The sequence below is a fragment of the Salminus brasiliensis genome, chromosome 14 (assembly GCF_030463535.1).
Source record: "Salminus brasiliensis chromosome 14, fSalBra1.hap2, whole genome shotgun sequence".
NCBI classification, from domain to species: domain Eukaryota; kingdom Metazoa; phylum Chordata; class Actinopteri; order Characiformes; family Bryconidae; genus Salminus; species Salminus brasiliensis.
In genome coordinates this window covers 34592115-34607162 of record NC_132891.1, presented here as the reverse complement: position 1 = coordinate 34607162, position 15048 = coordinate 34592115, and the positions used below count along the sequence as shown (strand labels likewise).

The 15048-nt window shown below is 41.6% G+C and overlaps 1 protein-coding gene across 1 annotated transcript; it reads right to left on the bottom strand.

Moving 5' to 3' along the window:
* Positions 1-152: 152 nt before the first annotated feature.
* On the bottom strand, positions 153-12593 carry znf341 (zinc finger protein 341). Its single transcript, XM_072697401.1, has 16 exons — positions 12527-12593; positions 11323-11430; positions 10350-10540; positions 9580-9729; positions 8704-8913; positions 8283-8466; positions 6964-7057; positions 6166-6371; positions 5451-5641; positions 5129-5337; positions 3984-4080; positions 3552-3684; positions 3318-3429; positions 2367-2437; positions 1584-1808; positions 153-1268 (listed from the first exon to the last, which is right to left on the bottom strand). The coding sequence occupies exons 1-16, from the start codon at positions 12555-12557 to the stop codon at positions 991-993; spliced, it is 2490 nt and encodes an 829-aa protein (XP_072553502.1). The 5' UTR covers positions 12558-12593; the 3' UTR covers positions 153-990.
* Between the last annotated feature and the right edge of the window lie 2455 nt (positions 12594-15048).

Genomic DNA, 15048 nt, shown 5'->3' with positions numbered 1-15048 from the left:
ATTTATTTATTTTATTTGCTCAGCATGCAGATCCCCAAAACTTAAAACATACTGACCACATGTCCTTAGTATCTGGACCTCATGAAGGGTGAAGTGGACCCTTTATTGTTTAAAATACCTTAAAAGACAGGCTCTCAGATCACAGTGGGTTTTAAAGTGCATGTCTTTATTTAGGAGCGCAGCAGCAGCTCAGCGTTAGCAGCTCAGCGTTAGCAGCAGCGGCTTCAGCTAAATCACTCCTTTCAGCTTTCCTCCTCAATAAGAAAATCAAGAACGAGAAAATCCGTTTTAATATAAAACAAAACACAGACCCTGAAGCTCTGTACCCTGTACCTGCATACGCTGACCATTTGTTTGTGTTTTTTTTAAACCTTTAAAGCCAAGTGTTTTATACACAAAAGTAATACAAAGGTATTGGGACACCTGCTGAAATCAAGGGTCTTAAAAAAAACAAAAGAGCTGATCCTGCTTTTGTTGGAGTAACTGTCTCTACTGTCCAGGGAAGAAGACTTTCTGCTAGATTTTGGAGGAGCATTGCTGTGAGGATCTGACTGTGTTCAGCGACAAGAGCTTTAGTGAGGTCAGGATGTTGGATAATTAGTACTGGATGGAGCTCCACCACCACCACCAATCCAGAGAACACAGTTCTTCCACTGCTCCGTGCTGGGGGACTTTATACCCCTCTAGTCCACACCTGGCATTAGGCAGCATGGTGATCAGAAGTTAATTTGGCAAAGGGGCAAATTAATATAGTTTTTTAATAAAATCAGGCTTTAAAGGGTTAAAAATGACACTAGGAAGCGAGCGTTGCGATACGTATCATGAATAGAAGTATCGTTCTATCAAACATCGTACCCACCACCCCGTCTCCTTCCCCCACGGGACGAGGGGGATGCCCTGCAGAGGTGGCCCAGGATTTAAAAATCCCTCCCTAATCGTGATGTGGAGTTGTGATAATACCCATCCTTTAACTGGACCCTAAATCCACCCTCAATCCCCAGCTGGTCCAAACACAGGTTCCTCCAGCAGCCCCTCACCACCTGCACCACCCTGCATCCGCTCAAGGCCCGCACCAGCCGCCAAGCCATCGTCCCTGTCCTCCTCATCCTCCCTGTCCTCCGTTTCTGTCTCCATCACTCCGCTCACAGTTGTCTCTCCCTCGTCGTTTCCATCATCGTCATCATCTTCTTCATCCTCCTCCTCGTCCTCCTCCTCCTCTGGGGTCTCCGGTGTCCCCGGCTCCTCGGCTGCAGGTACTGGACCTTCACCTGGAGATGCCACAACGTTACAACCATCTTCAGTCTGTTTATTGCTAGGTGGTTGCTATGGTGTTGCTTGGTGGTTGCTAGGGAATTGTTTAATGGATGCTATTGTGTGGTTTAGTGGTTTCTAGGTGGTTGACGTGGGGTTGCTAAGTAGCTGCTATGGTATCTCATATGATTGGTCTGCTGTTACTACGTGGTTGGTAGATGGATGCTACAGTGTTGCAAGGTGGTTGCTAGGGTATTGCTAGGTGGTTGGAAGTGTGTTGCCTAGGGTTGCAGTGGTACTCTATGTGCCTTGGATTCCACCATTACTTGTACCTGTACCCTCCATGCTCCTCCCCCTGCTCGGTCTCTCGCCCCCTTCCCCTGGGGCTCCTGCCAGGGGGCACTTGTGGTCTCGGTAGTACTTGTGGCGGCTGAAGCCTTTGCTGCAGGTGGAGCAGCGGAAGCGGTAGTTGTTGGTGTGAGAGCGCTGGTGCTCCAGCATGTGAGCTCGCCGGCTGAAGCTCTTCTGGCACAACTGACACTTAAATGGCTTGATGCCTACAAACACACACACACACACACACACACACACACACACTGGTAACTCCAGCAGCACTGCTGGGTCTGATCCACCCGCACCAGCACACTACCACCACCACCACCATGCCAGTCAACGTCACTGCAGTGCTGAGAATGACCCACCACCCACACTGACAATCAGAGTGTTCTTTAACCCTTTAAAGCCAAGTGTATGTACACTATATGGACAAAAGTATTGGGACACCTGCTCATTTAATGTGTCTTCTGCTGCTGGGGGGCTTCATACCCACACCTGGCATTAGGCAGCTTGGTGCCAATAGCTTCAAGTGTATCTGCTGCAGAGGGTCCTTTTCTACTGGCAGTACTTCATCTCTACAGGGGCAAGAAAAAAAAAAAGCTGTGCGTGCATTTGTGCAGTTGCACATCTGTGTCAGCAATGGGTGCAACTTCAAGTAGCTGAATGCACTCACTAGAAGGGGTGTCCACAGACATTTGGACATATAGTGTACCTTGTGTGGCCGTCTTTAGTGAGATGAGATGCGCGTGTGATACACGGCTGCTGTTTTCTCTCCTTACCAGAGTGAGACAGTATGTGGGCCTTCAGCTTGTCTGGCCTGTTGAACTCTTTAGTGCAGCCGACGTGCGTCCTTAGAAAACACCAAAACAAACAAACATCAGTCCTGTCAGCAAACACACGGGTGAGTGCTTAATGTGTATCTGTGTATAAAAAAATCATACAAAATCATAACTTATTATTATTATTATTATTATTATCTGTGTAGGATTATGCAAATTCTACGGTTAGATTTAATGCTCAGGTCTACGAGTCCATTCTGCATTTTCTGTAGTGTCGCTGTCATACAAAAATATATATTTTCTATGGGCAGGAAAAAAAATAATATTGGACAAAAGTATTGGGACACCTCATTCATTGCATTCAGCAACAAGATGATCAAATGGATTGGATGATCAAAAATATTGGATGGAGCACCATCCATCATTCCAGAGAACACAGTTCTTCCACTGCTCCACAGCTCAATGCTGCTGGGGATGCTGTATACCCCTCTAGCCCACGGCTGGCATTAGATGGGATGGTGCCAATAGGTTCATGATGTTGATCTGCTCCAGAGAGTCCTATTCTAATGGCAGCACTCAGGGACTAGACAAGCGGAGTGTGTTTATTAAAAGGGGTGTCCATAAACATTTGGAGATATATATATATATATATATATATATATATATAAAAATTGGGACACAGTGTAAAGAACTGCCAGCTGTGTGAATCTAATACATTTATGAAATATAAATAAATAATTAATATATATAATAATAGTATATAATAAATTATATTATATTGTATTACATATACATTTACTATAGAATATAATAATAAATATCAAAACAAAAGTGAAAAATGACCAAAAATAAATGAAGATCCATGTGTTTTGCATGGCAGCGTAATCACTCCCCTGCACCCCTACCCAAAATGACCCCACGCTCCCTCCTTCCCTGACCGCCGTGCCGTACCTGAAAGGGCACTTGTACTTCTTGAAGGGTTCGTGGATCAGCATGTGTCTCTTCACCTTGTCCTTGCGGTTGAAAGTGGCCTCGCAGACGGAACACTTGTACGGCTTCTCCCCTGAATCAGAAACGAGGAGCCCTCATCTCTGAGCTTTAGGCCAGCGCCAGGGTTTAAGGGCACGAACGTTGAACTGATAACAGACGGGCCGAGTGGCGGCTGCTGGGGTGGTCTAATCTTACCTGAGTGGATCTGAGTGTGTAGTTTGAGGTAGTGCTCGGTTTTGAAGAACTTCTTACAGATTTGGCATTTGAATTTGCCGCCAGCGCCGTGAGTGGAGAGGTGTCTCCGGAAATACCTCTCACAAGGGAAAACCTGCACACACACACACACGAGAAAGATACATGAGTATATAGTGTATTCCAGTTAGAAACATATTAAATATCACATTATTTAATAATAAGAAGAAAAAAATAAGAAAAGTTATTTTATTTTACTTAAAAAAAAAAAAAAAATTATAATAACATAAACAATCTAAACAACATAAATAAACACATTTTTGCTGAAATTCTGACTTAAATACTTAATAATTAAATAAATAAATAAGCAGCAGTGTGATCAGTAAAGCTGAGGTGGCTGTGGATTGCAAGGCAGCAGGCTGACGTCCTTCCTACCTTCTGGCAGTGTGGGCAGGGGTAGTTGTGGGAGGCGTTGAGGAGGTGCTGCTCCAGAGCTTCCTGAGTGGAGTATTTACTCTGGCATTTATTACACCTGCACACAGGATCAGGGTTTAAAGAAGCTATTATTAAATATATTTACATTTTCTATCAATCAGCCTTCATTTTACTCAGGAAAACACTATATGTCCAAATGTTTGTGGACACCCCTTCTAACGAATGCATTCAGCTACTTAAAGTTGCACCCATCGCTGACACAGCCTATCTAGTCCCTGTAGAGAAATACAGCCAATAGAATAGGGCTTTCTGGAGCAGATAAACAACATGAACCTATTGGCACCATGCTGACTAATGCCAGGCGTGGGCAGTATTGAGCTGTGGGGCAGTGGAACTGACTGTGTTTTGGTGGTGGGGTGGTGATCATCATCCAACATCCTGACCTCACTAATGAGCTCATTGTTGAACTCAATCAAATCCTCAAAAATCTAATCCTCCTCCAAAATTTAGTATAAAACCTTTTTCCTTGGACAGTAGAGACAGTTACTCCAACAACAAATTATAAATATTTGAATATCCTTGATTTCAAAAGGAAAAACAATAATGGAGCAGGTGTCCAAATACTTTTGTCCATATATAGCTTGAGAGGGTATGATGTAAATTTATAGGGCTTATGTGCATTGGCTTTGTAGAGAGATGCACAGTGATCTAGGCATCATATCTGTATCAGCAGATAATATCTTATACAGTATACACACACAGTCATATCATAACATTATGACCACCCCTGGTTTGGAATGAACTCGGCCCATTATATCAACTCCACTCACCATATATGAATGAGCAGGTGTCCCAATACTTTTGAGCATATAGTGTATATTGAGGGTGACCCTCATTAAAAGAAATTAATATTTAATCAACTAAAATCAGGTAAACCTTAAAACATAAACAATCAATCGGTCAATAGATAATTAAGAGTATGTGTTAATTACAGTAAATTATATGACAAAATAATCATAAATAATAATCAATAAATAATATAAACTATAAAGCTAGGACGTGAGTGATGTAGTTCTTAGAGTGAAGAAGGTTTGGGTGTGGGGGTAAACGGCCTCAGTGACGCTCCCTGGTGGATCAGCACCAACCTATAGTAGCTGGCCTCCTTGCGTGAGTTCTGCTGGGGGCAGAAGCTGTGAGAGTACTGGTGCAGGCCCAGCTCAAACAGAGAGGGGAAGACTTTACAGCAGAGATGACAGCGGTACGTCAGGTGCTCCTGGTGCGTGCGGATGTGTTCGAGAAACAGGTCAAGCTTCTGAAAGGTCTGGGAGCAGGTCTTCACCACGCACCTGTACACCTGCATGGGAACACAGCACAGTGCTTGCTACAGTGGCAGAAGACCAGACGTACTGCTGTCCCACTGTCAAATTCGGGTGGCAGATCAGCACAGCCAGGGGGAAAGGGTCGTACCTGCTCGTCTTTGTGTTGGGTCATGTGGGACTTGAGCTGGAAGTAGGTGCTAAACTTGGCTGCGCAGAACTGGCACTGGTAGGAGCTGTCGATCAGTATGACCTGCTTGCTCTGGGCCTGGCCGGGACCTTTAGCCTCGGACGCACTGGACACATCCCCCTGCAGCTCACCCTCGCTCTGCTCCACAGCCGCTGTGCAGCAGAAAGGTTTGGAGGCATAATTTTACATCTGGCAACCCTAATCAATCTGGAGCTACTGTACTGTACTGTACATTTTATGTCCTACAGAATTATTTATATATAATTAGATCATATATTTCATAGTTACAGATTTACATATTTTAATATTGTATTGGAATTCTGTATTTACAGGTTAAAGTCTGCACTACCAACTGTTTGCTGTATGTTTTAACGTATGAAAAATGGCAAAAATATATATTATTTAATATTAAATAATTGGTGCTGGTAAAACCCACCAGGTTCCTAAGGGTTTAACTTATACTGCTCCATCAAAAAAAGACCCAAGGACTCTATTAGTGCCTTATTTTGAGCTCTATTCCGAGTTTAATCCCCAAAGACAGCTACTGATTCGTGCCCTCACACAAAGGACGACGTCCCGAGCTGACCCCGCTCCTTAAAGTCAGTCCGAAAGGCAGTGTTGCACTTACTGTAAATGCAAATACCACATGAAAATGAAAGTGTAAAGAGGAAGTTACCCTGCGCTTCCTGTGCCTCGGCTGGCTGCGGTGTATTTTCGTCCGTGTTCACGGGCACCACTTTCACAGAGATGGGCAGTCTGGACACGGTGCTGTGGACACCAGCCGGCCACACCTTGTGCGTCTGCATGTGTTTCTTCACGTTGGACTTTTGGGCGAAAGCTCTGCCGCACACGATGCACTGGAACGGCTTCTCGCCTGTGTGACTGGACACGAGCGCACATATTAGGCACGGGACCGGACGGCCAGCGCAGTCTTAACCCTTAGATACACACAAAGCTGCCACACCAGAACACTGGGTCTCCAAAAGGTCAACTTTACAGGAGAGGGAAAAATCCTTCTTAGCTTTCAATAGAAGACAATGTAAACGATTTTATTCCAAGTCATTTTGGAGCGTTTCTATTGGTCCGTTCGTCAGGAAATTCGGATACAGTGCAGGGAACATCTGCCAGATTCACATTATGTCAAAAAGTAATAATGCCAAAAAATAGGACGCAAGTGTTAATAACCTGATGTCTGTCAATGTATATTTATCATTTGTCATGACTGTCACACCGTGTGTTTTCATATCTGGTGTTTTCCTTCTATATATAAATATACTGAAATATATCAATATAAAATATAGATAAAAATAAATAATATATATATAATTTTAATAAGAAAAACAGCCAGATGATTTTTGATTTTTTTAAATTTCATTTAAATTCAGTACAGTTTAAATAATTGTCCATAATTGCAATTTATCATTAAACTTCTAAATAAATGATAAAGAAACCAGTGACCGACTTTCAGATTTACCTTCTGATGTGCTGCTGCAGGTCAAAGTTCTTGGTGAACACTTTATCACAGAAATTGCACTTCAGCTTCTGACCTTTAGCTTTCGTTTGTCCCACTGAGAAACACAATATTACTTAATTATTTCATACAAAATTAGAAAAAATTGGGTTTGGCAGTGCATTGATTTTTTTTTTTTTTTTTTATATATATATATATATTATTTCGTTTATATATATATATATATATATATTCTTCTATAACATGAATAGGATTGTAATAAATAAAATCCAGAATTTGATTCAATATGATATGCTGGTTAACACTATTCTATGGTTATAACACTAGTATATTAGAATATCACATTTAGGATATTGGCCATATTTTCTTATATATATATATATATATATATATATATATATATATATATATATGATATACTGGTTGACAACACTAGTATATTAAAATATCCCTTGTGCGTTTATCAGATTTTATAATGGAAAAGTTCAATATTTGAAAAAAACCTTAGTATAGTGTCCCTCTCTAACACTCTGGTTCATAGGTTGGCGCACACAGTCTGATGCGATGTGGGGTTGTGTTGTTACACCCCTATACATTTATAAAGGATAAACACAGCATAAATATCATACATTCTGAATATCATTCTGATCAGGTAAAATAATAATGTAAACCTTTAAATTGACCAATTTCTTTATATTAAACTAAATAAACAGCCTTTAACTGAACTCTCTCTACTGTTACTAAGCTGTGTACTATTCTCTTTACCTGAGCACTAGCTGCTATACTCATTACTGCACTCTACACCTTGTTTACAACACCACTGCTGTTTTACTACAACACTGCCTGTTTTACTCTTCATTTACACGCACAGCACATCCATCACTGCTCTACACATTTGCTCCATTTATACACTTAATTAGTTTGGCCTCTGATTCACCCAGCCTATTGTATCCTATGTCTTACCTATTCTGCAGCGGAGCTGTAGTCTAGCAGTGTTTGGTTGTACTGTACAAGCCTTTTTTTAGAATAAGTGAACTAAATTGAACTGAATTGAATAAAACTTTCCTTTAAGGTCTATTTACAGGGCACAGATTAATCCCAGTTAAGCCTATATTAACTGCCAGTAGCCATTTCCACTGAAAATACTTGAGTTAGAAGCTCTTAACACCGTCAGCTACATTATCCTGTAGCTACTACACCTTATTCAGTGACTACTATTAATGATCTACTACTTAATACCTAATTAATAAATTATGAATTAAGCATCTACTCTGAAATAATATAAACTTTATGTAGTAATAAATGATGTTATGAATTAATACCATCCTGTCCTTTCTTGCTGTTTCGAGCTTTCTTGGGGATGATGACCTTGTCGTACTCTCCCAGCTCGGCCAGGGCTGCTGTGGTGCTGCCGCAGGTTTTGGCTTTGGCTGCCGGTTTGGCTTGACTGTAGGCCGGAGCACTGCTGAACGCCTGGCTCTGGCTCTCCACACACTGACTGGGTCCCTGAGACACACAAACACACGACACGCTTAGTTCCTTTAGAAGTTTAGATTACAGTTCGACAGAGAGTTCAACCTTTTTTTACTAAAATATTATTTTTATTGAGGTTAAAAAGTCAATTATGCTAGCCTACTAAACCCGTAATGACATTGTACACACTATAAATAAAATAATAACAATAAATAAATCAAAACTATAATTATACTATATAATAAATGTTATAACAGGTCACTGCTGTACCTGAACTGGCTGGAACGACTGCAGGCCAAGTGCGTGCACCTCTGCATTGCCAGACATTGGTGGCAGAGTGCTGTAAACTTGTACCACTGAGTTGTTGTGGCTGGAGTGAACCTGCGAGGAGATGGGCTGGGCTTGACTCAGGGGGAGTGGGTGGTGAGGCTGAGGGTGGTGCTGCAGGTATGATGCTCCAGAAGACATGCTAAGATTACTCTAGAAAGAAAATAACAACAGTGGTTATCCTAGGTAAGCACATTAGCACTAATGGGATAAACAGAGGTGAACAAGTACGCAAATGTCAAGTACTTGAATTAACTCAATTATCCAGGCGAATTTATTCGATATATACAAATCCAATCAAATCCAACATCGTCAACATCCAAAAAACAAATGTAGGAGACCACCCTCAGGTCTTCATGTTGGTTTATCCATTTTACAACGAGTGCATGTAAAAAAGCTCAAACCAAAAGCAGTAATGAAGACTTAAGAACCGTTTAAACCATCAGTGTCCAGGTTATCCTAAAGACATTATGATGCCAGCGGTCAGTGACACCATATCAACCTCATTATTCTCATACAGAAGGTCAAGGTCAATTCTTTTTGTTTTTTTTTTTTTGCTATACACTGAAGACATGGTTCTGCTCAATGCTTCTGCAATGGCTCTGATTAATATTCCCTCTTTTTCCAGCTTCCAAGGGCCTTGAATAGACACTTCTCTGGTCTTCATGTTGGTTTATCCTTTTCGATAACATTATGCAGTCTTCTCAGGCCAATCTCAGGGCTCAAACCATGAGTAGAAACTCTGAGCTGTTCACTGCTGAAACAGTCAATGCTCAAGATTTCTCTAACAGTGCTCTGACAGTGGTGAGTGGCGTCTACCTGAGTGGAGGCCTGCATGGCGGCCATGGGCTGGTCCATGGATGTGAACGCAGAGATGGCCGACATGAGAACTTCGTCGCTGACCAGAACGTTGCCCTGGACCAGCGTGTGCGTGAGAGGAGATGGGGGCACCGTGATGTATGTGGACACCTGTGGGAAAACACAATAAGCCATAGTTTATAACTAATTGCATTTATATGGTATCTGCTCTGTTGGCAATGCGCTATATGTTCAAATGTTTGTGGACGCCCTTTCTAATGGTTGCATTCAGTTAAAAACTTGAAGTTTTTAGCACCCGTTGCTGACACAGATGTGCAAATGCACACACACAGCTTGTCTAGTCAGTGGAATAGGACTCTCTGGAGCAGAGAAACATGAACCAACACGTTTGGGATAAGTTGGCGAGCTAAGGACGAGGTGGGGAGGTGGTCATCCAACATCCTGACCTCACTCATGCTCTTGTCACTGAATGCCATCAAATCCTCACAGCAATGCTCCTCCCAAATCTAGTAGAAATCCTTCTCTCCTGGACAGTAGAGACAGTTACTCCAACACAAGCAGGAGAAACTCTTTTTAACAGCCTTACATTTCAGGTGTCCCAATACTTTTGACAACTGATAATCTCTAGATCTCTGATATCATTCACCCCATATATCCTTCTACCTGTCTGTTGGCAGGTGTGTCAGATAAGAAAAAACTTGTGTGTGTGTACCTCTGAGCCCAAAAGTGTGTGTTAACACCTGCACCTGTCTATTCCCATTGTCCAGTACCTGTCTGTTGGCAGGTGGCTGTGGGACAGCGCTGATGGAGGGGACGGAGGAGTAGACGTTGCTGGAAGCCAGGGACACGGTGGCCAGCGAGGGGGTATTGGGCTGGCACTGTTCCCTCTTGTGTGTCATGAATGCGGGCAACGAGTTGAACTGCTTTTTACACTTTCCACAGAGGAAGACGTCATCGTCGTCTGGAAAACAACACCTTAGAGGTCAGTTCAGCACACCGCCACTGTCATGAATACACAGCACATGTATTAGTTTTCATTGTAGGTCAATAACAGTTTATGTTTAATAATAATAAACATCATTTATTATGAATAATAATTTGCTTTTAGTGTCGTTTATACTTGAAATTCTTCTCTTTGCATATTCCGGCTTAGAAAGCCAGCGTCAGAGCACAGGGTCAGCCATGCTACAGCACCCTGCAGCAGAGAGGGTTTGAAGGAGGCCTTGCTTAGCAGACCTGGGTATCAAACCCACAACCTTGTGATCAATAATCCAGCATTCTCACCATTGACACAGACATTGACACGCTAGTGAGCAAACACACACACTGTGATACAGTGAACACCCGTGCTGGGAGTGGTAGGCGGGAGGCCATGGGTCAATGCTTAGGGGCCCGGGAATCGAACCCACAACCTTGCCATCAGTAGCCTGGTGCTCTAACCACTGAGCTGGATGATAACATGTTATTTTTTATTATTTTGACTGAATAATAATAAGCACTGAATTTAATGGGTAGTTTTGGTTGAATTCCAGAACCGACCACATACTGGGTTGGTCAAACGGGCTGTGAACTGAAAGGCTGTTGAAAATTTGGCCACCCAGTCCAGCCACTGTTTGTAAAAGGCCCATGGTTTGCTGTAAAACAGATCAATTCTGAATAATAGAAGTTGATGCTATTATTAGCGTGACTCTGCAACAGCATATGTAGTAAAAACGTGTAATATGAAAACTATATATTACTCACCCATTGACTGGATGGTGGTCCCGGAGACATTCTGGGTACCGGGATCCGGGACACCACCTTGGCCATCCAAAAGAGACTGGACAGCAAGGACTGTCTGGTTGTCCATTCCTACACAGGAACAGAATGAGGGCTAATTAGCAGATCAGTCTGGTATTAATTCATGCAGAATAGTAACAAAACTACTGGTGACCATGTGACTTGGGGTATGTCCATGTATTGGGGTCAGGTCTGATGCATGCATGCTTTTATAGTAAGAGTAAAAGTGAAGGAAAGTCCAGACATGTCAATGGACTGCCAACTGAAATGCTGATGATTGATTGATGAAAAATTGATCAATATTGCATGATTTTTTTGAGTTATTAATGAGTTATTGAGTTATTAATGATATATGCAGTGACTTGCATGAGTTAATTGTATGGTTGCAGTTCTGTTCTGAGTTATTTTTATTTAAAATATTTTAGATTAAATATTAAAATGTATCAAATGCTATAATAATAAATATTTCTACTGTCATCTATTGATGATTTTGTCTGTTGTGTTGTAAGTGAATAATAACGTATTACTGTAACTTTTTATTACAAATATTTATTTACAAATATATATATATTAAATAATTAATAACATATTATTTATTAATTAATAAATGTGAATAATTATATATACTTTATAGTCATCGCGTTAGTTCTGTTTACGAAGCTGCAGCTGACTTCCTACTCGAGTTCCCGGTCCACCTTAAAAAAATCCATTAGTCGCATAGTAGCGCCTCTCCACGCGCCCCAGTGAAACAGCTGCAGTATTTAAGGTGGACCGGAAAAGTCGAGCGCGAAGCTCTGGCGAGGCTTTTCCCACCACTCGCCGTTCGCCCTCCGCCATCTTTCCTCCCTCAGCGCGTAGCTGTTGTTTCAGTGGCCCTCCCTCCCTCTTCTCCACGAATCTCAGCGCACTCGAATAAAAGTAAACTAGCCAAAACGACCTCGGGCACACGCTCACACCCCCCACACGTGCTCGCTGTAACGGAGCCGAGCAGCTTCGGGTTAAGCTTTTGACGGGTTTGACGGGTTTAACGGAACCACACGGAAGACAAGAGAGGAGCGTCTGCTTCTCAAAGCCTCGGTTTTCGGAGCCAGCGATAAAGCGCGGATGTGAGAGACAGGTCTGAGCGGGTACTCCGAGGTTAGAACCGGCTGTAGGTGCTTGTGGCTACCTTCTAGCACCTCAAATATCGCCTGCGACATGATGGAAGTCTTCGGCTGGTGGAGCAGCAGCGCGCTCTCTGAGGCGGAGGAGGGGGCGGGGCCTGTCCGCGGATTAACGTTATACTTTTTATTTATTTATTAGTTTGTTTATTTTTTTCTGTTATATATTTTTGTTTGTAGGCCCTGATATTTATTTTATTTTATTTTTTCATTGTTATAAAAATCCCCAGATATTTATGATGTTTATGTTATATTAATTATTTATAAGCAGGCCAGTCCAGTCTACGTGCATGCGATTTTAATAATTGCATTTTATTATTTTTTCAGAGCTCAAATTATAGCCTACACATTGATTAGTTGAGCACAGAGAAATGTTATTTTATATATATAATATTTATTTATTTATTAGTAAAAAATATTCAGCTGTAAGAAGCAGCAAATTTGATAGTTTTACTCTTTATATATTATATACATTCTGTTGTCACTACTGGGTCAAACTGACCAGCAAATAGACATTCCAGTATATATATGTGTGTGTGTGTGTGTGTGTGTGTGTGTGTGTGTTTATAAGTGGCTATATATATATATATATACTGGAATGTCTATATGCTGGTTAGTTTGACCCAGTAGTGACAACAGAATGTATATAATATATAAAGAGTAAAACTATCAAATTTGCTGCTATATATATATATATATATATACCCACTTATGAACACACATAAAATAAGCACATTAAATAATTAAGTCATTTTTCCTTTATAAATTCATTCACATTACAATAATTAAGCCCAGCAGAAAAGGTTTCATGCTACAAAAATGATTACAAACATTTACCTCTATTTTTTAAAATATGTAAATTAGCATTACCATAATAAAAATAGCACATTCCAAAAAACAACTGAACAATCTCATTTATAAATCCATGTATGAAATACAAAAAAAAAAATCCCCACATACAATATAACATGGAAAACTATCATATATAGTCTTATTACAGTTATATAAACATATGTTCTTATTGCATATAGACATACAGCCCAGTGGACTATATGTATTTGGCCATAGCATTATTAAGTAAGTCCAGCACCCACAGGAGCACTCCTTAGGTGATGTCTGATAGGTGTCGGTTAAGATGGTTTTGAGGCTTTTGTTGATATAAAAGCAGTGAAATAGTTAAGCTTATTAACTGGGTGCCTACCCTTAATAACTATAGTACAAATAGTGAAAATATATAAATATAAATATATATATATATAAAAATATAGTGAATATAGTAATCATTCTTAAACGTGCACCATAGTAAATTCAGAATAGTATTACAACATAATACACATTATATTATAAAATATATTAATAATCTATAAATATTATAGATTATTGAATAAGACTGATCAGATGGGACACAAGTCAGTGTACCAGTTACTGTGCTGTACAGTTATAAGCAGCCTAGCTTAGCTAGATGGTTTACTGATGGGGTGGAGCCTCTGCTATAGGCACACATAATCAATAATCAATAATTAGCAAAGTTTAAAACAAAACCCCCTGTCCTGTCCAGCCTGCCTGTTTATCAACGCCAGCCTTCGCCGACCGGCCCCCATTGTTGACTCCAGCAGGGCGTGTTTCTGAGTTACGGGCGCAGGCGCCAATCACAGAGCAGAGGAACCGTGACGTGCGAAGGGTTCTCGTCCAATAGTGTCGCCGAGTTTCGGCACGTGCCAGTTTTCGCGGCAAAAAAGATTTGGCGCGTAAATAAGCTGGAGCCGATCAGCTGAGACAAAAACAACAATAACAAAAAGCGGCGCAGCGGCGGAGAGGGTCGGTTCGGGGAGCGGGACGGGACGGGACGGTGGCTCTACGGCGGACCGGCGGGCACAGGACTGCACCTAGACGTTACCGACGTTACCGGAGGGGGTTTACTGTGGCTGTGTGTTCGCGCCTGGAGAGGGCCGCCCGCCCGGACAGCTGGATTAGTTTGTTGGGGAGCGGAGGAGCTTCCTGGACGGGGTTGTTTTGTTTGGGGGCTGATCGCCCTGCTCACTGTTTTAGCTCCTAATAGCAGGAAAACGCCGTTAAAAGGTCTAAAAGTGAGCTTATTTGTACACATCGAGCTCAGACAGGCTGCCTGTTGCTGTAAATGGGGGTAACGTTCATATTACTTGCATATCCATGCATTATTTCCACATTGGAGCTGTTATTATATTATATTAGTGGTTTTACAGCTTGCTATTATTAGCTGGTGTGTTTACTGCTAGCTGCAGGAGCCAGTACACAGGATTACCAGTATTACTAGTCTTGCAACTGTCATTATTAGTAGTATTAGTTGAGTAGTTTCAGCTGCTAGCTGCTAATTACACGTTTTATTGCACTTTTTAGCTTATTGGCTATAATTTAGTAACTTGCATATTCATATTACCCACCTTTTCCTCTTTCCCAGCCCTGTATGAAGGGAGCAGAGCTGCAGCTGCTGGCCTCCCAGCCGCCTGTTCAGCCCAGCCTAACCAAAACAAAGGGCTGCTAGCACTGCCGC